This window comes from Trematosphaeria pertusa (assembly GCF_010094035.1).
Source record: "Trematosphaeria pertusa strain CBS 122368 unplaced genomic scaffold BU26scaffold_6, whole genome shotgun sequence".
NCBI classification, from domain to species: domain Eukaryota; kingdom Fungi; phylum Ascomycota; class Dothideomycetes; order Pleosporales; family Trematosphaeriaceae; genus Trematosphaeria; species Trematosphaeria pertusa.
Genome location: NW_022987217.1, coordinates 1,066,682 through 1,087,564, shown reverse-complemented (window position 1 = coordinate 1,087,564; position 20,883 = coordinate 1,066,682). Strand labels below are relative to the sequence as shown.

At 54.2% G+C, this 20,883-nt stretch overlaps 13 protein-coding genes across 13 annotated transcripts; 6 read left to right on the top strand and 7 right to left on the bottom strand.

Annotated features, from left to right (window-relative positions):
• Positions 1 to 270: 270 nt before the first annotated feature.
• On the bottom strand, positions 271 to 1,344 carry BU26DRAFT_530495 (glutathione transferase; the record flags this gene model as incomplete). Its single annotated transcript, XM_033830967.1, has 3 exons — positions 271 to 354; positions 410 to 906; positions 969 to 1,344. 3 exons carry the CDS (start codon positions 1,342 to 1,344, stop codon positions 271 to 273), a joined length of 957 nt encoding a protein of 318 aa, XP_033684967.1.
• An 819-nt stretch (positions 1,345 to 2,163) lies between these two features.
• Positions 2,164 to 2,834, bottom strand: BU26DRAFT_293087 (uncharacterized protein). Its single transcript, XM_033821674.1, has 2 exons — positions 2,641 to 2,834; positions 2,164 to 2,590 (listed from the first exon to the last, which is right to left on the bottom strand). Exons 1-2 carry the CDS (start codon positions 2,768 to 2,770, stop codon positions 2,331 to 2,333), a joined length of 390 nt encoding a protein of 129 aa, XP_033684966.1. The 5' UTR covers positions 2,771 to 2,834; the 3' UTR covers positions 2,164 to 2,330.
• A 164-nt stretch (positions 2,835 to 2,998) lies between these two features.
• BU26DRAFT_504375 (uncharacterized protein) lies at positions 2,999 to 3,304 on the top strand (the record flags this gene model as incomplete). The annotated part of the gene is made up of 1 exon (XM_033826768.1): positions 2,999 to 3,304. One exon carries the CDS (start codon positions 2,999 to 3,001, stop codon positions 3,302 to 3,304), a length of 306 nt encoding a protein of 101 aa, XP_033684965.1.
• Positions 3,158 to 3,991, top strand: BU26DRAFT_293067 (uncharacterized protein). The gene is made up of 3 exons (XM_033821673.1): positions 3,158 to 3,364; positions 3,411 to 3,583; positions 3,633 to 3,991. Exons 1-3 carry the CDS (start codon positions 3,314 to 3,316, stop codon positions 3,802 to 3,804), a joined length of 396 nt encoding a protein of 131 aa, XP_033684964.1. The 5' UTR covers positions 3,158 to 3,313; the 3' UTR covers positions 3,805 to 3,991.
• Positions 3,992 to 4,048: 57 nt separating this feature from the next.
• BU26DRAFT_563850 (uncharacterized protein) lies at positions 4,049 to 4,753 on the top strand (the record flags this gene model as incomplete). Its single annotated transcript, XM_033833219.1, has 3 exons — positions 4,049 to 4,384; positions 4,446 to 4,627; positions 4,684 to 4,753. The coding sequence occupies 3 exons, from the start codon at positions 4,049 to 4,051 to the stop codon at positions 4,751 to 4,753; spliced, it is 588 nt and encodes a 195-aa protein (XP_033684963.1).
• Positions 4,754 to 4,961: 208 nt separating this feature from the next.
• BU26DRAFT_563849 (uncharacterized protein) lies at positions 4,962 to 6,280 on the bottom strand (the record flags this gene model as incomplete). Its single annotated transcript, XM_033833218.1, has 3 exons — positions 4,962 to 5,690; positions 5,809 to 5,967; positions 6,119 to 6,280. 3 exons carry the CDS (start codon positions 6,278 to 6,280, stop codon positions 4,962 to 4,964), a joined length of 1,050 nt encoding a protein of 349 aa, XP_033684962.1.
• Positions 6,281 to 6,683: 403 nt separating this feature from the next.
• On the top strand, positions 6,684 to 7,148 carry BU26DRAFT_563848 (uncharacterized protein; the record flags this gene model as incomplete). The annotated part of the gene is made up of 1 exon (XM_033833217.1): positions 6,684 to 7,148. One exon carries the CDS (start codon positions 6,684 to 6,686, stop codon positions 7,146 to 7,148), a length of 465 nt encoding a protein of 154 aa, XP_033684961.1.
• A 380-nt stretch (positions 7,149 to 7,528) lies between these two features.
• Positions 7,529 to 9,271, bottom strand: BU26DRAFT_504373 (MFS general substrate transporter; the record flags this gene model as incomplete). Its single annotated transcript, XM_033826767.1, has 2 exons — positions 7,529 to 9,177; positions 9,226 to 9,271. The coding sequence occupies 2 exons, from the start codon at positions 9,269 to 9,271 to the stop codon at positions 7,529 to 7,531; spliced, it is 1,695 nt and encodes a 564-aa protein (XP_033684960.1).
• Positions 9,272 to 10,901: 1,630 nt separating this feature from the next.
• Positions 10,902 to 12,880, top strand: BU26DRAFT_563846 (general substrate transporter; the record flags this gene model as incomplete). Its single annotated transcript, XM_033833216.1, has 9 exons — positions 10,902 to 11,005; positions 11,052 to 11,375; positions 11,421 to 11,504; positions 11,551 to 11,676; positions 11,727 to 11,960; positions 12,071 to 12,266; positions 12,316 to 12,453; positions 12,501 to 12,666; positions 12,723 to 12,880. 9 exons carry the CDS (start codon positions 10,902 to 10,904, stop codon positions 12,878 to 12,880), a joined length of 1,530 nt encoding a protein of 509 aa, XP_033684959.1.
• A 221-nt stretch (positions 12,881 to 13,101) lies between these two features.
• BU26DRAFT_504371 (uncharacterized protein) lies at positions 13,102 to 14,241 on the bottom strand (the record flags this gene model as incomplete). Its single annotated transcript, XM_033826766.1, has 1 exon — positions 13,102 to 14,241. One exon carries the CDS (start codon positions 14,239 to 14,241, stop codon positions 13,102 to 13,104), a length of 1,140 nt encoding a protein of 379 aa, XP_033684958.1.
• A 1,800-nt stretch (positions 14,242 to 16,041) lies between these two features.
• BU26DRAFT_604239 (uncharacterized protein) lies at positions 16,042 to 17,297 on the bottom strand (the record flags this gene model as incomplete). Its single annotated transcript, XM_033835505.1, has 2 exons — positions 16,042 to 16,512; positions 16,697 to 17,297. 2 exons carry the CDS (start codon positions 17,295 to 17,297, stop codon positions 16,421 to 16,423), a joined length of 693 nt encoding a protein of 230 aa, XP_033684957.1. The 3' UTR covers positions 16,042 to 16,420.
• A 799-nt stretch (positions 17,298 to 18,096) lies between these two features.
• Positions 18,097 to 19,296, top strand: BU26DRAFT_293011 (putative tyrosine-protein phosphatase). Its single transcript, XM_033821672.1, has 2 exons — positions 18,097 to 18,621; positions 18,686 to 19,296. Exons 1-2 carry the CDS (start codon positions 18,208 to 18,210, stop codon positions 19,193 to 19,195), a joined length of 924 nt encoding a protein of 307 aa, XP_033684956.1. The 5' UTR covers positions 18,097 to 18,207; the 3' UTR covers positions 19,196 to 19,296.
• Positions 19,297 to 19,522: 226 nt separating this feature from the next.
• BU26DRAFT_399908 (uncharacterized protein) lies at positions 19,523 to 20,053 on the bottom strand (the record flags this gene model as incomplete). The annotated part of the gene is made up of 1 exon (XM_033822785.1): positions 19,523 to 20,053. A coding segment is annotated over one exon (531 nt), but the record flags the coding sequence as incomplete, so codon positions are not given.
• Between the last annotated feature and the right edge of the window lie 830 nt (positions 20,054 to 20,883).

Below are 20,883 nucleotides of genomic sequence, written 5' to 3'. Positions count from 1 at the left end.
AGAACCTGTTCATTGGGAGCTGGGAATTATATCAAAAAAGAGAGTTTGCTCCGAACGCTCACGCGCTGGGCCGGATATCTCGTGACTTCCTCGTGGCATTGCCACGTGCCTGACACCCGCAGCACTAGCCAACCGGGCACGACACATGGGATTACTTCGTTTGGCCACAAGGTATTACCAGTGGCTTATGGTTTGTATTTCTCGCAATTCTGCAGCACAGCCCACCTAGGAAGTGTTGTCTCAAAGAAATTCTGTCAGCACGCTATGCGCTCACGCATCAAGAGGCAAGATATCCGGCACCGGACCCGCCGGCACAACCGCCGCCTTCACGGCCCTCGAATATCCCGCCTTGTACTGCGCTCAAAGTCAGCACAACACGAACTCCAATTGCATTCGGAGGACAACTCACCGCGGCAAAATCCGTCGTCTTCTTGAATGCATCCCCATTCGTCTCATCCCAGTACAGCCTCCTCAGCCATTTATCAATCCGCGGATACTCATACCGGATCATCTTCAAATTGCACTTAAAGATGGTAAAATACGCGACATCGAACCGCGCAATCGTAGGGTACAGCCGGATATCCGCCTCGGTGATGTGGTCGCCGAACAGGAAGGGTTGGTGTTTCGGGTCGGAGAGGTGCTCTTCCAGGCGATCGAGAGAGGCGAAAATGGGGTACACGTGCTCCTCATACGCAGCTTGCGACGTAGCGAAGCCGGTCTTGTACACGCCGTTGTTGATGGTGTCGTACACCCATTCGTTCATGGCTTCGATCTCGGCGCGCAGATGGGGCGGGAAGATACCTTTCTCTCCCTTCGAAGATTCCCGCAGGTGTTCTGGGAGGAAGGCGTCGAATTCGGTGTAGAACATCCGGATTATTTCGCTAGACTCGTTGCTCACGATCGTCTCTGCTCTGGAATCAGCACGCACTCTTGCTGCACGGCACGTGGGGCTAGCGGGGCGTCGATACCGGTCTTCTTATCCCAAAGCGTAGGCACCAAGTACCGCCCGTCGTACCCCGGCTCGCTCTTCTCATACAAGTCCTTCAGATACTTGAACCCGTACAACGGATCCTTCTTCTCGCCCGCGAAGCACCACATCATCTTTCCGTCCTTGATCTCTGCGTCATCGAGGACAATGAGCTGGATGATGTCTTCGAGACATTTCAAGGAGCGCACGATGTTGGTGCGATGGGCCCAGGGGCAGCCGAGATGGATATACAGCGCATATCGGTTCGGTTCAGCGGGGAAGGCAGAGGACGGATCCGCCGAGATGAAATTCCGAAATGCGGATGGCTTGCGCCGGAACTGGCCGTCGCTTTCGGAGAAGCCGGGGATCTTCTGCATGGCGGGTGAGTATGACTTGGCGCTGGGCGGTATGTTGCTGTGCAGCTTGTTCGCGAGCGGCGTTTGGAGAAGACGCCTGGAGTAGCGCGGTAGGATGCGAGGGAGAGACATGAGGAAGGCTAACTCACATCGCTGGTAGGCATTCTAATGTACTCGGATGTTCTGTTTCGGTTGTTGGTTGTTGCGCTATCTATTGCGTTTTATACGTGTAAGGATGCGCGGATGCACCCCGCCTCACGTCATCGGTGGACCCGCGGAATAGTCCCTACAACGGCCGCTACTTAGCGAGCTTTAGCAGTTTTCGGGGTCCATAGCCGAGTTTCGTATTACTCATCACGCTCTTATAATTGCGCGACGTCCGCTCCAACATTTCGGCTGCTCGCGACATCCGAACGCCGGATTGCTTATGTATCTTCCTTGGTGGACAGCCCGATTTCGTGGCTTCCTTTCGTTCTTGGGATATACCTCGGCGTCCATCCTCCCAGGCTACACGGCTCTCCGCACTTTGAGTGAGCAGAGGCCCTCATATCAGGATGCGCTCCCGAGTGCGTCCAGGAACGGTTGCATCCCAGCGAGGCCTTTTCAAATTTGGACCGCACGGGTCTGGTTCCCATTGCCCTACACTACGTACTCCAGAGCCGCCGCCTCTTGATCCTGATTCAATATCCAACTCCCGTAAGCTAATGTCAGGCTTTTAAAAACCACATTCCAATCCAGGATCGTGAACGTCGTCGTACCACTGGTTGCCCCTTGAGATTCCTCCCGCCTCTGCTCCTCGACAATGGTAACCGGAACCCCGTTCATACTCCTCGAAATATATTCCTCCATCTCTATCTCCATCTCTACCTCGCTTAGGTTCTCCACCACACTCCGGCCGGGCATCGTAACCATGGCATCAACCTTGCAGTATGGTTCCTCGTTAATTACGCTGAACGTCACAGAGGTTCGGATCGTGAAAACAGCCGGAACATTGGGAAAACGGTGTTCTAGCAGAGCGCGAAAGGTGTAAATGTTCCAGGAGCTCTGTCCCAATAATTGCGCGGTGTCGAGAGCCAGAAGTTTCGTGGCATTACTCTGGCGCTGTAGTCCGGAGCGATGAGGATGCCGACATCGCAGTCGAGGGAGCGGCAGGAGAAATACTGAAGTGTCTTGCGCACTTCGCTGGTGGTTGCGGCGAGCTGTCTACGGATTGGCTGACGTAGGCAAACAACCCTTCCGGGAGTGCAGAATTCGCGGCCCCAAGTGTCTTCAGTGTGGTATGAGTGCAGGAAGAGCTCGTAGATTCGGTTGCGCAACTCGCCTGTTCCCCCTGTGAGTCAGTCCATCTTGTGCTGTATGCCGCAGAAGTTGTCGACACATCAGGCGGCGTTGCTTTTTTTTGGGAACGATGCATCCCTTCCTCTCTTTTTTTTGCGAGTGCTTCCATACCGCAGGGCAATTTTAAATCGCGTGAGCGGCGTGTCCGCTTGCGATTGGTCAGTTTTGGTGAGGTGAGTTTCACGTGACTCCTGAGGACATGGTATTTAATGCGCCAGTATCACTGACGATTAGCCAGCGTCCCGTATCTACATGCCGAAGCCCTAAATCTGCTCGATCCACCTCCTTCGCCTCACCTTGCGAGGTGCAACGACTCTCTACCCGTACTATCGCAGCCATGGCTTCGTCGGGACCGTCTTACGCTCCCAGGCCGACAATAGACCTCTTTGTCTTCTTTACGGCACCGATCTACGCACGAATTATGGGTTCGACCTCAATTTTCCGCGTTTTCCTACAGTTAAACGTGTACCATGCGCTTTGCGGGTTATGCGCGAGACTATCTAATAGCTCAAGGAGAGACTCTTATGCGATACACTGTCTTAGTGGAGCTGCCATCATCTGCTTTGCATTCAATGCGATGAGAATGAAGTGGGCGGATTGGTACAGCGACCATCCCGTCTGGGCGGGAGAGCTGCTCTATTAGGCCTCGCTGATGGGCGCTCTGTCGTCTCTGTTGCCAGACGACTACTTAAAGAATCCCAATGCAAGTGCTGTACCTACTGTATGGGATAGTTGGCTCACAATTTTAGACCCATCTCCGCAATTCCGGACTTGCAGTGTCCTACTTTTCGCATGGTCTCGCCGCAATAGTCATATACGTCTTCTTCTGGACTGAGCAAACCGGCTATGTCACTATCTACGTCATCTTCTCAATTCTTCAAGGCTTTTTTGATCGAATTGCTATGGCATGCATGAAGTATATGTAGGATTATCACGGAATGGTTCTAGGTGATTCCACTGACTCGCCCCAGGTGCCTGAAGGACGGTGCCCCATCTGCGCAATTAAATGGTTTGACGTATGCTGAGGCTTGTGAGAATCACAGCTATTCCAGCCAGGAAGACGGTTGTCTCGGTCCGGAAGAGTTGGACAGGGAAAAGCGCAACAGTATGGTAGGGCGAGTCGGAGTGACCTCGGAAAAGTGAAGCTGCATCGAGGGCTGTAATCCTTCGCCGAACTGGCCTTGGGGCGGGCATATACAAAAAAAAACCCCACGGAGTCAGACCTTTCATGTCAAGTGGAAGTTAAATCATCCCAAGTCACCTCGATCGTTGTTCGGCGAAATCTTGTTCCGCCCGGTCGTTCTTTCCTCCACGTCCACAACACCCCACTTCCGCCCGCTATACCAAGCAACGAAACCCTTCAAGCTCGCCTCTTGTCTCTTTGGCAATGGACGGAAAAAGCCTCCGCTCAATCCGCGCGCCCCTCCTCTCGCTCATCCTTCCTACTCTCCTTCGCACCCTCGACATCTCGCCCACCCCGCTCTCGCTCTTCCTCCCAATCGGCATCCTCTTCCTCGTCATCGAGAAAGGCTACATCGAGACGCTCGAAACGCTTTCCCCCGAGCTTTCCGAGCACACTGGACCCTTCTGGCACATCGGCGTCTGCTTGCTGGCCCAAATCTTCGTGCACAACCTGGGGGGATGGCGCGGTGAAGTGCTGTACTGGACGATATTTGCGCGGTGGGCGGCTGGAATGAACAGATACCACAGAGCCGGGGTGAAGGTAGGACAGAGATAAGAAGGAAAGAGATTGCGGAGAGGAGTGGGGCTGATTTGTGCGACAGGTGTTCAGAGATGCGTATGTGGCGCGCACGACGGCGAATGGTGCACGGCTGCATGGGGTTCTGGCGGCAACGTTGTTGACGCCGGTGTTTGTGACGGAGCGGATATCGTGGATGCAGGTGGCGGCGGTTTGGCTGCACTTCTACCATAGCGTAGGGTATGCACTTGCGGTATGGACATACTTGTGAGTGGGCATTTCGTCGAGCTTGTTGCATTAGTCGTCTAATCGCGAGTCCGCAGTGGCCTGCCCGAGAAACAGAAGCGCCTGGTGGAGGAACGCCGGAGAAGCGAGGCGTCTTCGGGTCACTGATGCTGAGGACATCAACTTGGGCTGTTCGGGGCGATCTAGGCGTGAAAGAGGTGGCCGTGGGCAAGGCATGTTTCCTCACGGGGTATTTGAAAAGTTCTACTCTGGTTTCTCGGGGTGGTGGCCATACGGGCTTTTTACACAGCAACTATGTCAGTTTCTTAGGTTTCCTCTTCGTCGTCTATTTTTCTGCTTTTTCATCACCTCATGGTTAACCCCTCCTCCTCGTCGTCGGTCGACGTGGCTTTCCACGTGTAGCCATCTTCACCAGTGCATCACCGCCGTCTTTCTTTCCCAGTAAGATTTCCATCCAGTAGTCTGCCTCGGCCTGCCTTCTCTCTTCTTCACCCATATCCTTTCCTGTTTCCAGCTCGGGTTCGCGGAGCTGAGCCCTAACCTGAGCGGGAGATTCGTGTGCTGCGTTCAGCAGATCAACCGATTTCGAGGTCGGTTTAGGCCGGCCTTTCTTATCCGCAGCTTTCTTCCACTCATCTGCCGAGATGCTGTTCTTCCGGGGTTTCTTCTTCGCATTCTTCGTCTTCGTCTTCGTCTTCGTCTTGTATGGGGGGACGGGATGTAGCATCTTCGTATCGTATGCCGGGATCATCGGCCTCTGCAACCCTTGCTCTTTCTTCTTCTCTTTCGCCCTGCCGTCGAGAACTTCCATGTCCGTGACCACGATTCTGGGTACCTCCTCTATCTTCTTTACCAGAATCTTGCTAGCGTCTCTCCATAGGGTGGCGCGTGTAAGGGCTGCCAAGAACGTTTGGACGTGGACGGCTAGCGTGCAGAAGATGACTGCCATGCTGAGGAAGAGCTTTGGAGCCACGTGGGCGTTGTAGTATGGCAGTAGCTCAAGGGTGACCGGGAGAGATACGCCGACGGGTAAGATCCAGGCACTAGAGGGCAAGGGCGCGGCGCGGAGGTTGGAGAGGTCTTTCTACTGACTTGTTAGCGCGTGCTGAGCAAAACCAGCCCTAGGGCCGTCAGCGAAAAGTCCACTGCTTGTACGAGGAGGTGAAAACTATTCTTAACAGACTTTCAAGGGGTCATCGTACCTTGGACGCAGGGACAACGGATGCAGGTATCAGCATTTCCATGCCATCGAACGCTATCCCGTACGTGACGAGCAGACGCAGCCACTCGCCCACAACGACATAGTCCGCTAGCACGCTACCGAGCCACGACGCCGCAGTTGCCGCGATGACGGGTAAGACCTAGCCGGCGTTAGCATGTATAGGATAGACACCGCGGAGTAGAGGAATGTGGTGTTATCTACTTCTAAGGCGCTAAAAGGCCCTCAAGCGAGAGTCTTGCAGCACCTGCTTGAGTACTGTTCATTCATGAGGTAGGTAGGTAGGTACTTACCAGCTCGCGGTTAAACGGCTTGCCATCGATCCACACAGCCATAGGCGTCGCTACAACGACACTAAATACTGATATACAGAGCTCCACGGCGTTCGTCGAGCGGATGAAGAGAGGTAGGAGCAGCGCGAGCGCGCAGCGCCGGATGTCCTGCGGCTGCTGCATGGTTGTAGTTGAGTTCTGCCTCTGGGCGTTGCGAGGGAGAAGGTATAAAGTTGAGGTCGGCGGGCGAAAGAAGTTGCTGTTTGTTTGCTGCAAGTGAGACAGATGCTATCGTTGTGGTGAAAACATGTCTCTGACAAACCAAGTCTGGGCTGGCATTCACTGGTTTCCAGACGCGTGCGCGGCTGCGCCGGGGGCGGGGCGAAGTGAATAACGGTTAGAGGTCGATGGGATATGAAATCGTGGAGATGCTAGTGGTGAATTCTAGCGAATGCGTGTGAGGAATGTCAGAGTTCGGATTGCGCTGCGGCGATTTTGAGGTTTAGTAGGGGACTGAATCCCGCAGTCCTTATGTGCTGAAACATTTTTTATGCGCATTCCAATTGCACACTCTTCCTCCTCGTCAATGTCCACGCCTACGTCAAGCGCCAGCTCTCCCGACTTCTTCAATGCCAACGCCGTCCTCTTGGTCCGCATCCCCCGCCGCGCCAACTCCGTTCGACACCTCCTCCATCTTCTTCGTCTACATTCCACATCCACAAGTAACAGTTCTTCTCCCGACTTCATCAACGTTCGCTCCAATTCTGTCTCCACATCCACATCCACATCCACATCCACGACCACGACCCCAAGCACCAGCTCTACTCCAATATGCACACCCACCACCCATCGCGTCGGCCGCCCGATCCAGGATAGCGGCTTCAAGCCAGCCTCCCTATCACCCCGGACTATTACATCCACTATCAACACCACAGCTAAGCTTCTCTCCAGCTCCACATATGGCGGTTGCTCTGCCATAGACTTTACACGCAACGCCACGTTCTCAACGAGCACCGACGTCACGACTATAAGGGACGGCATCTATTTCTAGGGGGTCGGCGATCCCACGGCCGCCGTGTCGAGTTCGGACTATCGGCTACGGGTACGCGATGTTGAGCTTAGGGACCGCTTCGTGGTGCCGACTCGTAGTATTCGCGATGGCCCGGTAGAAGCAGTGTTCGGATACTTTACATAGCATGTCTAGTTCGACTCTGCTAGCGTTCAAATTCATGCTACTTGGTCTAGAACAACGAAGAATGACGGGTCGGATGCTGTGCTGACCGATGGGTGTGCGTATCTCTTGAGGGGCGATCCCCGAACGATGAGTCCCCCTTTATCATGTCGTGCAGATGGAGTAGAGAGAGCCTGTAATAGTGATGTTTGCTGTTCCTCGCGGAAGGGAAAATATCTACATATCAATGCTTGAACTCATTATACACCCTTCTCCAACGGCGCCATTTCCTTCTCTTCGTCGCCATCCTCGCTCTTATCGAGCATGAGGCTCCATCCCAACGCCGCAAGTGCAACCAACAGCAGCCAGCACCACCATACGACACCCACAGCACCGCCGTCGATGCCGCGTGCCAAGAGCATGCCTCCGATAACGGGGCCAGTAGCGCTTGCGAGAGCACTAAGAGTATTGCCAGCGCCGTGCACGGTGCCGAGCACGCTTCGTCGCGGGGCGGCTTCAGTAAGGAGTATCACACTGCTGGGGATAGCCATGGTTCTCGCTATGACCTGAGAGAAGAGCACGCCAGCCATGGCTGGCCACTTCGCCGTTGCGTTGCCGGCTAGTAGCGATAAATACGGAGCGAAAATGTAAGCGAGTGGGAAGATTGCATTTGCTAGACGGAAGACACCGAGAGTGCCGACGCGCTTCTGGATGCGGGGATAGATGAACAGTTGAAGAAGGATCCCGCAGATGCCAAATGTTGCGAGGTAAAGACCGACTGTTGGTGAGGCCAGACCAAGGCCGCCAGTGAAACGGAAGACGGTGGGGTGAATGTTCGGCGCCGTCGGCATGCTCAGAAAGACCGGAAAGACGTGGAGAAAGGTTGCGTTGTGGAGTGGAAGGAGGGCGAACGCGAGCAGGGCCTTGAGAAGAGGGCGGGTCCAGATCTCCCGGAAAGGAGGACGATATGGCTTCGTGGTGGAGTGGGTTGGGGTCAATGATCCTGTAGAGGTGGCCTCGGCGATTGGGACGTCTGCCATTATCACCTCAGCCTCTTCAATCTGTACTGCGGTATATCCGGAGTCGGCCTTCCGGAGAATTTTGCGTTTAATGAAGCCGGAGATGGACTGGCGAATGGCAAGCCCCAAATCCCAATCCTGCTCCTTCGTGGGCAGGCTTTCCTTCAGCCACAGAGTAGCGAATATGAGGCAAAGGGCTAGGACGGTGCCGTTGAAGAGCGCTGGTAAAGCATAAGGGTACTTGATGGTCCAGGCTACGCCATCTGGATTTCGTGCAAAGTTGAATAGGCCTGTAGGACCGAAAAGCCAGGGGAGGTTGTCCACGGGATCTGCCAAGCAACCCCCAATTGCCAGCGCTGCTACCCTTCCCGAGTTAAATATGAGTGGCAGAGCCAGGAATGCCCGTGTCTGGTATGTCCGGTCCTTCACGATCTCCGCCGTCATCGTCCTCATCACGCCCAGTATGCCATTCGCCATGCCTGCCAGTACCCTCCAGAACAGCAGCATGCCAATTGATCTCGAAAAGCCGAAAGCGAGATTGGCAGTGACACTAATAGTTAGACCCAGTAGAATCGCTGGCTTGCGGCCGTATGTATCCGAAAGCCGACCCCAGAGCATGCTCGTCATCATCTGGCCGATAGGATATGCAGCTACCAGAAGACCAGTCATGCGAGAGATCTTCTGGGGCGCTGACGGATGATCCGGGTCATCAAGAATAGACTTGACCAAGTAGTATAGGTACGGGAGGAGGCAGGCATTGGATAGCGGCGTCGAGAGGCGGCAGAGTGCGAGTAACAGGAGTTGCTTCTTGTGGGGTAGATTTCTCCACGTAACTTTATCCTCTAGTACGCGTGTGGTGACACCGGAATTCTTCTCATCGGTCGACTTCCCTGGGCCAGATTAGAATCATTGAGTAACGATGGCCTAGAGAAACAGACCTTCCAGCAACCGCTCTTCTTCCTCCACATCCCCCCTATTAGCCATCTCGAATCAATGAGAGTGTCGTCGAATCATCGGACTGGAAAAGTAATGTGTTGGTGAAGTACAAGATGAGCGTAGCCGTATAAGGATTAAGCTACACTTAGTTGAGAGCATGTACCACGCGACGCGGAAGGAATGACAGGAGACTGATCAAACCACGCCTTCTAGAAAACGGGCGCAGAGCGCTTTTGAGCCTCTTCCTTACCCGGATAAGGTCGCACGTCCATGATATCATTAAATGAACGGTGCTGATCGGTCGTCGGACACAAACGGAGCAGATTGTGGCTCAAAAGTACCTCTCTGGTCCAGTTTTGTGTATACGACTTAATGAGATGTGTTCAAGAGTAGATTGGGATAGGAAGGACCAGGGTGCACAAAGATGGCTGTGGAAATGAGACGGGGGCTGCAATTGGTCGGATATTAATGAAGAGAAACGATGCGATTCGCTTGTTACGGAGGCGCACGCCGTCCCCGCCCGGATGGAGAGTGCTCGGCATTTGAATTTAGCCTGGTAAGACTTCCGGTCATGCAGTTGATCCCTCGTTTGTCCAAGCGGGAGCAGCCTGATCGAATGAAATTCTGGCCCACGGAAGAGGGCTACTGCCGACTGGCATGATCGTGGCGTGCCGCATTCCTGCTGAAGGTGTCCTGCCGAAGCGGTTGAAGCCCCGTGGGACTGAGTGCGGCGGTAACCAACCTTGTCGCTGCTCTTCCGCACGCGTACGCCCCCGTGAGCAGTGTTGAAGGCGACTGAAGGCGGTGAGCTGGCGCTGATAAAGGCCGAAGTGCGAGGTGAAAGGGATTAAAGGCAGTGAATTGGCGGCCGTGAATGCCAAGTGCGGGGTGAAAGGGATTTCGCGCTACGGCGCCACCTTTTTCCGGCCCGACGTCGCTTTTCATCCTATCACGCGTCAACCCCCACCGCCATCCTTCTTTGCTTTTCGGTTGGCTCTTCTGTCTGTGACCATTAGCTGACGTTCATGTTTGTCCCGGTCAAGTGGTTTCGCCTGCATTGCGATGATCGCGACCTTCGAACCAACCGGCCTACCTTGGTAGCTTTCTGGTAGAACGAACTCGAATGGACGACGCAAGCCACCTCTTCTGAGGGCCACACAAGCTCCCGACTTCTTAGCTACCAGTTGGTTGGTGGTCATCCGACACCAAATTCGACCACTGGCGACGCAAAACCCCTGGCGAAGCACAAGCACGCCTGCATTGCTTTCCCAGCTCGCTTCTCGATCAAGCCTCTTAGTTGCTGGCTTTTACGAGTTTATTCAGGCCTCCTCTCGTGCCAGCGGACGCTAGCTGTGGTGCGGCAAGCTCGCCTCCCAAGGTTCGGGCCAGTTTGCACCGGAAACAGCCCGCCTAGCCCGTGAAACGCGGCTCCCTTAGCAACAGCGTGTTGAGATGATTTGTTGACCAAACTGCCGGACCTCTACAGTTACCTGAGACCGTGGGGGAACATGAGGAGCCGGACGCCACGCGCGACGGGACGAGCAGGGGCCCGGATCCAGCGTGAGCCCACCTTAAATCCACGACCTATCCAGCGCTCCGGGCTGATCTCCCCATTGCAGCGACATCAGAGCTCGACGGGAATTATCGTTGCGTGCCTATACCTCGCGATTCTGTCGATATGGCGTATCCACGGACGGCGGCTAAAGCACCTCTGCCTAAGACGGCGTCGCTTCGCCTTCTGGCAGTCAGCACCTTCTTTGGACTCGCTTCGCTGGCTTGGGGGTATGAGGCAATGGTAGATGCCGAAGCAATGCTGACGGCAGTTTAGGTACAACATCGGGATTATGGCCACGATATATGTGCATCCCGGGTTTAAAAAGTCACTGCATAACCCTACGAAGGCGATGACCGGACTGATCACCTCGATATACTACCTTGGAACATGGCTCAGCTACCTTTTCGTATCGCATCCTTTGGCCGACCGATTCGGTCGTAGAATAGCAGCCGCGACTGGTATCCTTACTACCAGTGTTGGTGCAGCCATTCAGACAGCGGCAAGAGGCGAGCATGGCGTCGCAATGATGATTGTAGGTCGCATCGTGTGTGGATTTGGCTTGGCCATTGTATCTACCTCTGTTCCGCTGTACCAAAGGTCTGTTGTCCGGAGCCACTGTTGACTTGAACTCACTTGATACAGCGAAGTATCGCCCGCAAAGCATCGCGGACGATATGTCGTTATCAACCACGTCGGCCTCGTCGCCGGCTTAGCCACCGCTTTCTGGTAAGCTCGAAATCATACGTGCCCAGCGCAGAACTGATCATGTCAGGGTTGGATATGGCGTGAGTCACTGGGAGACAGCCCGCGGGACCTACTACGGCTGGAGGCTTTCGATGGCTCTTCAGTTCGTTCCCGAGATCTTCTTCCTCATTGGAGTGTTCTTCTGCCCGGAGACGTATGTACTTTTCGCTCCTGCTCCTTCGGACCCACGCTGACGAAACACAGTCCTCGCTGGTTGGTCGAGCACGGCCGGATCGAAGCGGCCAGACGAAACCTTGCCTGGCTCCGAGCTCTTAGTCCCTCTCATGAGCTTGTCCATGCGGAGCTGAAGGCGATCGAAGACGATGTACAACAACGCCATGCGACTTCGCAGTCCTGGACCATGCTCTTCACAGATCGTCCGCTTTTCAATCGGCTGTGGCGCGCCTCGCTTCTTCAGTTCATGGCCCAGATGTGCGGGTACGCAAAAGCCTTCCCTGCCTCCGCCATCCCTGCGCCATTCCTCGACAACGCATAATTGGCAATGATACTGGATGTTGGTGGAATATAATAGCTGACGACGTGCACAGAAATACTTCGATGAAGTACTATCTGCCATCCATCTTCATGAGCCTCGGTATCGAGCGTAAGTTGACGCTTATGATCGGTGGTATCGAGAGTACTCTGAAGATTGGATGCACGCTGTTCGATACCTGGCTGGTAGATAGATTCGGAAGGCGGCTAACCCTTGTGGTATCATGTATTGTGATGAGTATTGCCTTGCTGGTAAGATTGCCCTTCACTCCCGGGCTTTGCAATGCTAAGCTGGTTGCAGCTCAACGGCGCATTGCCACTCGCCTATCCGAACAACGTCAATCACGCAGCCGACTACGTTTGCATCATGTTCATCTTCATCTATACCTTTGGGTACTCCATTGGCTTCGGCCCAGCAGCATGGGTGTACGGGTCTGAGGTCGGTCTTCGTGCGTCTGAAGCGATTCTTTTCTGATTGTATTCCAGATCTTCCCCACGAATTTCCGAGCTCGCGGCTTGAACATCGCCGCTTCCGGCTCCTCCATCGGCGCCATCATCTCCTCACAGACCTGGCCTGTGGGCATGAATAACATCGGCTCAAAGACGCACTTCATCTTCATGAGCACGAATCTCGTTTCAGCGATCATAATCTGTGCGCCATCCCTTTCTAGAGCCCGACGTTCCATCACTCTTGCTAACTTCATCCAGGGTTCTTGTACCCCGAAACGAGCCAACGAAGTCTCGAAGACATGGAAGCGCTCTTCAATAAAGACTACCGACCTTCTGTCGACTCGGTAGATAGATACCAGGACGATTTTGATGAGACTGATGCGACGATCCCTGGCCCAAAAGGTACGCAGGCGTGACAATTAGCGCCCCTTTACCGCGACGAAGATGAGCGCGGCGAGGGTTCGGATAGTGTGCAAGAACCACTGCTTTCTTGATTTAGTGTTCGCGCGCTCATGTTGCTGTATTGGGGCATGGGCGAGTATCATAGCTATCACGTTTAGAGACGGCATGAAAGAGTGAAAAGCCTTCTATTAGATACAAGTACAGACAGACAGATTCAACACGCTCCCCTGCAGACTCAGATGATTCGTAGTCCATCCTCCTGCCTCCCCGCCACAACCTTCGAGAATATGCTGCGGCACGCATGGCATGTCTTCTCCTTGTCCCAACGGTTGATAGTCACGTTATGGACGATCCTCCCAGTACGCACATTTTCTTGAGGTCCAAGGCAAGTTAAACATATCCATCTGCCTCCAACATACCCTTCCAGGGCGGCAACAACGCCAGTTACCACCTTTTTTTCTCGATATGCTGACAATTGGAGGGATATACCTCCTCCGAATCCCGTAGTACTGCGGTAGGTCGAACGGCAGTTCCCATCGGGACATTTCAACAGTCGGTCTGAGTTGGGCGCCGGGTTCGGCGTGATTTTTGGTATATCTTCGGGGCGTTTGCTCGCAAGGGTGGCCAGGCAATACCAAGGTAACGATTGTCGCAACCCTTTGTCTACCTGGGAAGACAGGGTATAGGTATCGGACATTCGAACGCCGTATTCCACATCTGCCGTGGTCGGAGTCTTCGAGCTCGTTCCTTTCTCCTCCGTCTCCGTGCGTTCCTCCTCATTCCCTTCCCATAGGCTCCATTCGTCCATCATGCCGCTATCTTTCAAGTGCCGCCCGATTCTGTCGATTTCCCGAGCCGCTTCTTCGATCCGTTCGTCTATGTCCACTTCGTCCCCAGATGCTTTGAAGTCGCTCTCGAAGTCATCCAAGGCAAGAACCGACCTGTTCGAGTCGAACTCTTCCGAATTGATCTCAGCTGTGTCCTGTTTTTCGTAGTCTGCAATTGTCTTCCTGATCGTATCGATGTCGCCTAGAGTCGACTGACCGCCAATTTGATTCCCGACATGCTCTTCGATCAATCGTCGGCTCTCTCTTTGGTTCTCGGTGAGAGAATCGTAGGGGGCGGAAGCCGCTATCTTGCCCCAAGGACTCGATCCAAGTAACTTCTCCTTGAGGATCTTTGAAATCCATTCTAGAGTCTCCCAATACTCGCCCTCTAGCGCTCGACTAGAGGCAGCTTCCTCATCGACTGGCGCAGAAGGAGATTTATTGAAGAGGTCTTCAATCTCACTTGGCTTGTCCTCGTCCCTTGGCTTGTCCTTGTACTCGTCCTCGAACATTTCCTCGTTGATGAACTCGCTGAAATCGTCTGCCATAATGCCAGCGTCCAAAGGAGTTCTTGTTGTGCGGCTCTTCGATGTGAAATTTTAATGAATAGCAGTCGAAGTTGAAGCTAAAGATTGTGGTGAAATATGCAAGGTCGAGTGTACTGGGGATATGGTAAGGAAAGAAGAAGGGATACTCGACTACGAAGCGTTTAAGTATCTCTGTTATGAGTGGTTCTCTTGGATACACTCCGTCACGACCAGCATAGTCATAGCCCTGACTCCAACTGCTACTCATCAGTGCATGTTCGTTACGTGTTCACGGTGAGTCGAGTGCGGGAAGCCTTGCGCACGGGGGTGCGGATCTTCGAGTCATTCCAGCGTTGACTCTTTGTATCTCATTCGTCGTTGCATGACTGCGCGCGGGGAAATTTGAGAGGGAAGATATTCATTAGGAAATGCATATTGCGTGAGAAGACGGGCCTCCTCGTTGCTTGATAATATCTAGAGATTGCGTTGTTGAGATCCACCGACGTCTGAAGACGGGTCAGATGCCAGCGCTCCATGACTCCGCGCAGAGAGTTCCTCCATACCTGACCGCGTGGAGCATTAGTGGCCGGGCGCAAACGTACCGTCAGCTGTCGCGTTTCTAGCGTCGATATCAGATTGATTCTCACTCAGTTTTAAGAAAGGCATGAGGTGGATATGAGAGAGAGAGTTCAAAGAAGGAAGAAAATTCACAAAGGTAAGTGTAATGCTTGGATCGTTGATAGAATCCACATGGGTATTAAAAGAATGTTTCATTATATCTCGCTCGTCAGATTTTGCCTCCTGATAGAGAGTCATCGTGGAAGACTCGGACCCATCCGCGCACGCTTCGTGCACATGCCATCGCGGCCTATGTCACAATCTTGCACCGTCTCTTCGACTTGCTCTCGTGTGCGCATGAAACATACTAGTGCATGCAGGAGCATTGCGGGTCTGTCCTGGCGTCATTTTTGCTGTGCTTCGTGTTGCCTGCGATTCGACCGTTAGCCGCAAATGGTCAAAGGTAAATGCCTAGATACGCGCATTTATGGCATATGTAATGCTTTGTATACTCCCTCACCCAGACCTCGCCATCCTTTGGATGGCCCTTAGGAGATTTAGATCTTTTCGATCGGTCGCGACGTTCAGGCATTGCTTCGCTGACGATTCTGCGCGGAGCTGTTTGGACTTGGGTTGCGGCTTCGATAGCTGTAGTGGTTTCTGGCGGTCGCTTTCCAAGATGTAGAGTTCGCTAGAGTGATTGCTTCGCACTGAGAAAGACGAGTCTGGGTATTCTCGAGTATGGAAATGAGGGTTGCGAAATGGTTGTGTGCAGCTAGGAAAGAGGAACGTAACTCGAAGTCTGGAAGGTTTTATACTCTCACAGCGATGAGTAATGCATGTTGACGCATTCTACTGCCACCGTACCGATGAAATGGCGACGTTGTTCTTGCAAAAACCAAGATTGTAATTCATTCGCAAGACAGGTGTTGACTGTGCCTCATGAACGCAATGACTAGTGTCACCGCCCGCGCGTGACTCAACGCCATTGAAGCACTATTTGATGCGCGCTCAGTCAAAGAAAAGAACTGGTGCAATGGAGCTCATAACCTGATGCGTTCTGCGAATGCCTTTAGGAATGGCAGAGCACTGAATGAGGGATGGAGTTGGCAGACTTCTCGGCAATATGCCTACGTCTGAAGCCAGGTCAGAGGATGATCATACTTCAACGCGCAGTAGCTATCTAGGAAAATAGTGCCAATAGATGCCCAAATATACTAAAAAATAGTAGTCAGAAATAGTATCATATCCCACACCACCACGCCCCTCCACTCGCTCTAAACAATTTCCCAACCCTCCTCTCTCACACCCCGCGGCCCTTGCGGCGCAAACAAACGGCAAAACTTACACACCCCCTCCGCCAGCGGATTAATCCCCACAAAATAAACAGCCTCGCCAGTCCTCGGATCATTCTGCGGCCCCAAGCACGCCGTACAAACCCACCTCCTCGCTCCAGCGTTGTCGCCCGGAACCACAAGACCGCCAATAGCAGCTGCAGTCCGTGTATTGCTGCTACTCCCACGGCCGGTCTTCTCGCTGTAAGTCTGATCGCAAATCGTCCTCCCGCAAAAGAGCGTTCTAGGGAATCGACGAGGGCGCACGAGCGCGGTCTCGGCGGGTTCGTTGATCTGGAGGACTCTATCTACTGCGGCGCAGCGGATGCATAGGCGGCGAGAGCATAGTCTGATGCTTTCAGGGACCACTGAGCCAAGGGGTATCCATGTTCCTTTCCGTCTGTAGAGTGTTTGTTAGCTGAACTTAGTCCCTGGTGAAGATCTGTGCGAGATTGGCGAACGGACTTACTTATATGCTCCCTCAATCACGATTCTACGTGCGACGGGGGGCTCCGCTGCCGTCAAACCGCCAGCCACTCCATCCATGCTTTCGCATTCCACAACCCCTTACCCCATCCGCGCACTTTCCTCCGCGGCCCGAAGAGCGAGCCTCCGGCTTTTCCGTCGCCCATCAAGCTCCGTGAATAATCCCTCTGCCTCTCTCTGGTCCTCCGTGAGCTCTTCTTCCGGCATCGCGATTACCATCTCCATCCATGCTCCAGGGACGGTGTGTGATAGTCCTGAAAACCACCGCGAGATCTCTCGGTAATCGCTGCCGACCTTCTCTTTAATCGACGCCATTGCTTCGTCGTCAATAGGCCCGAAGTAAGGCGCTTCCAGGAGTTCGTCAAGCCTGGCAGAATCGCAAGGATAATCATTCTCGACCTTCTCTCTAATTTCCGCAATTGGGTAGTCGTCGATAGGCTCCATGTAAGGCACTTCCAGCAGCTCATCGAACATGCTAGGATCGCAAAGATAATCCTCCTCAACGTTCTCTTCGATCGGCGCGAATACTCCGTCATCGATAGGCCCAACGAATGGAGCTTCCAGGAGTTCGTTAGGATCGTAAAGATAATCGCCGTCGACCTTCTCGACCGACGCCATTACATCGTCGTCGAGAGGTCCATCATAAGGAGCTTCCGGGAGTTCGTCGAGCATGTCGAAATCGCAGGGGTAGTCGTACATTGCGGACATCGCCGTTGATTCTAGATGCTGTTATGATATTCAAAGGGGAGATGAGTACGGTAGAGGTTGCAAAGTCGCGGAAACGGTGAGGACCTCAGTAAAGAAAACTCGCCGATGAACACAGCCCCTAAAACAACCTCTTGTGACTCTATTACTCAACTGTACTACTTCTAGTCTTCGCACCGAGATAGTTTGCGCGAGGCGGGCTCGCCAGGTCGTAGAAACTGCTTTCTATGCTTCGTCGTCTTAAGGTTGTGATATTGCGGCCAGCGTCGACATGCTGAGGGGGTTTGTCTACTCAAGGGAAATATAGACAATAGGGAATCGATCGGTCTTGGAGAAAGTTTCTCTGTCCTTTTGAGAATATGTCTAAATGGTCCTTACACCGCGTTGACTGTGCCTGGTGACTCCAAGGATGCTTGCTAGTCATGCTTCGGCACGGGCCGCGCAGGCCTCAGCCCTGTAGGTGGCGATGTCATGGTTGACATGTACAACAATTCCGTGGACAAGGCGAAGGAGAGCGAAGGCCGCACAGGACAGAAAACAAAACGAGAGTACGCAGCCAGCCCAGCGCGCCGAGCGTTTCGGCACATCTCCCGCCGTACTGGTTGCGCACCAGAAAAAGCAAAGGGCCAGAAAACGTGGGGTGCAGCGTCCACCCCGCCATCTATTAAGGCTTGGCCCCATGCGAACCGGCGCCCCGTCCTCTACAGCTACCTAAACGAAACTGTCAGCAAACATGGGATTCCTGACAGCCGGCTGATCTCCATGATTTTTCCTAATTATGCTGATTCGCTTCTGCCTGAGGGTGGTCGCGTTCACGAGATGACCTCCATAGACTTTCCGCTCAACTACATTACCTCACTCACGTTGCTCTGATTTACCTAGGTACTTCATCCTTAGCATCGCAATGCTCTCCACAAAGCCCGCCAACGAACCCGCGCCAAACCCCCCAGCCACCGCACCCCGAGCACCGCACCCATCCTTCTTGCCCTTCCACCTCGTGCTGGGCATATCGAACTTCCGCGACACAGGCGGCTGGCCGGTATCCTCTCCCGCTGACTCGCCTCGCCATGTGCGCAAGGGGATTCTCTACCGCGGCTCCGACACCAACCACCTCCAGCCCGACGGAGCCGCGAAGCTCAGGGCGCTAGGCATCAAGACGGACTTCGATCTGCGGAGCAAACAGCAGATCGAGAAGGCAGGCGGGTATAGAGAGATTGAGGGGATAGAGAGAATATGGGCGCCGGTGTTTAGGGAGGAGCAGTATACGGAGGAGGCGGCGCGGAAGCGGTATGAGCTTTATGCTGGGGAGGGCACGGAGGTAGGGTCTGCACTTCTATTCCGCCTACCGTACGCGAAGAAAGCTGACATGTAGGGACTTTTAGGGCATAGTAACGGCCTTGGTCGAAATCCTAACTGAAGGCGGACACATGTTCCACACGGTGCTCACGCATCTCCTGCGCGCCGTCACGCCCGCGGCGCCGCCGCCGGCGCTCTTCATGCACTGTACAACGGGCAATAATCGAACGGGTGTGTTCATCTCGCTGCTCCTGCTCTTGCTCCACGTGCCCGCTGAGTCGATTGTGCACGAGTACACGTTATCCGAACAAGGGCTCGCGCCGACGCGGCATATCAATGTGGAAAGGTTGCTGAGGAAGGGAGCGTTCAAGGAGTACGGGGCTGAGGAGGCGAAGAGGAAGTGTAAGAGAATGGTGGGAGCGCGGAGGGAGAGTATGGAAGCGTTGCTGGGGGAGGTAGAGAAGAGATGGGGCGGGCCGGAGGGGTACTTCAAGGACGTGGTGGGATTGACCGATGAGGAGATTGAGAGGCTAAGGGAGGTGTTGACGGCGGAGGGGGAGGCAGAGGTTGACGGCGTAGCTGCGGCGAAGGTGTGACTGTAGATCAGGGTGGAGAGCGATAGAGAGGTGCACCTAATACATTAGATTATCATCGCGTCGACTGACTTACATCCGTCTGCAGAAGCAAAGAAATCGTAACGTCGTGACATGATGCAAGATGTTGGTGTCACCCAGCTAATCCAAACAACCCCAACGATGAGACCAGCACATACATTGTCGCCCAACTCTTCAGTCCCCCTATCCATATGTAATCTTCTCCGGCGGAGCCCCCGCATCCGCCTGCGTCTCCTCCCGATCCGGCGAATCCACCTTGGCCTTCCCTTTCGCCGCCGTCTTCGCAAGCGCCTCCTGCCTCTTCTCCATCTCCACCTTCTCGACCACCTTGCGACAGATATCCCTATGCGCCTGCTCCATCTTGCCCCGCACAAACGGCATCAGCCACCACGCACACTGGACTTCCACATCTTCCACCAGCACCCAATCCACCTCTCCGAGCCCCTCGCCCTCGCCATCCACCTCCGCATCACCATGCCAGCCCTCAATGACGCGGAACTCAGCGCGCAGCACCACGCCGCTCGCGTCCGCCCGCGACTTGAGCCCGCTCGGCGTGTTCTGGAAGCACGACGGGAAGGTAATATATTTGCGGCCCCATTCGCCGATGCCCGGCATCCAGGTTATACACTCGGAGACGTTGTAGGTCGTGATGGGGTGTCTGTCGGGCGGATACCAGAAGGTGTCTTTGCGCGTGGCGGGCGGGTTCTCGGGCAGCTTTTCGTGGCCTGTTGTGAGGGCTTGCAGCGTGAGGCAGGTGTTGTGGTCGTGCAGCGCGGAGATGACGTCCGCGGGCGCGAGGTGCGGCGGTATCGCGGCCGCGGTGTGGTAGTTGTGCTTTGCGAGGGTCATCGTGGAGGGAGCGAGGACATGCGCAGGCCGCGGGACAGGAAGGATTGAGGAGAGTAGAGCGGTGAGGAGATGGGGAAGTAGGTCTGTGAATTAGATACTAGAGGGCTGGAGGCGATTTAATCGAGCTGAAAGAGAGGAAGGAGCGGACGATCGGCTAGCCCATGGTTGAGAGCGAGGCTGCAGGGGAGGCTGGCGATAGCGCTTCCTGAGCTGCTGAGTGTGCTGTTCTATATTCAGCTGAGGCGTAGCTGAAGCACGATCGGTGAACGTCATCGGCCGGCATCTCGGGTAGCCGAGCATCACGGGACTCTGACGCTAAGCTTGATATGGTATAGTTTGGAGCTGTGAAAACTTGGTGCGCAGCAGGTCCCCCTTCCACCTCTGCGAACACCTGGTATAAACAAAGATAGCGGAATCATCGACTGAAGAGCATGTGATCGAAAAGGCGGTACTGGATTGACGGAGGCTCGCTCCGGCACGGCAGGTTGTTCCCGCAACGACTCGCTCAGGTCTCGCGCGGACCCACGTGGAACAGCATGGATGAGACGAAACTGGCGTTGTCTAGCTTGAGCTTGTCTGAACGGTAGGCCTCCACGGCGTGTGGTAAGATCGGCTACCGACCTCGCTCTCGTTTCTCCTTTCCGGAACATACGTTTCACTCGCCGAAGCCCACGTGTCCGGGCCAAACGAGTTGGCTATGTCGTACCCTTCTTCACGACGGCACATACACCTTACGCGAGGCATGAAAGAACCACTCATGGATTCCAAGTTCCTGGAATGCTCAACTGCATCTTCAAGGTATAGGTCAGATAGCTTGAAGA

Coding starts and splice junctions, on each gene's coding strand:
- BU26DRAFT_293087 (XM_033821674.1), bottom strand. CDS start 2,770: ATGGAAGCACTCGCAAAAAAAAGAGAGGAAGGGATGCATCGTTCCCAA. Junction 2,591..2,640: donor CTCACAGGGGGAACAGGCGA/GTTGCGCAACCG, acceptor ACCACACTGAAG/ACACTTGGGGCCGCGAATTC.
- BU26DRAFT_293067 (XM_033821673.1), top strand. CDS start 3,314: ATGGGCGCTCTGTCGTCTCTGTTGCCAGACGACTACTTAAAGAATCCC. Junction 3,365..3,410: donor ACTACTTAAAGAATCCCAAT/GCAAGTGCTGTA, acceptor TCACAATTTTAG/ACCCATCTCCGCAATTCCGG. Junction 3,584..3,632: donor ATGGCATGCATGAAGTATAT/GTAGGATTATCA, acceptor GACTCGCCCCAG/GTGCCTGAAGGACGGTGCCC.
- BU26DRAFT_293011 (XM_033821672.1), top strand. CDS start 18,208: ATGCTCTCCACAAAGCCCGCCAACGAACCCGCGCCAAACCCCCCAGCC. Junction 18,622..18,685: donor ATGCTGGGGAGGGCACGGAG/GTAGGGTCTGCA, acceptor AGGGACTTTTAG/GGCATAGTAACGGCCTTGGT.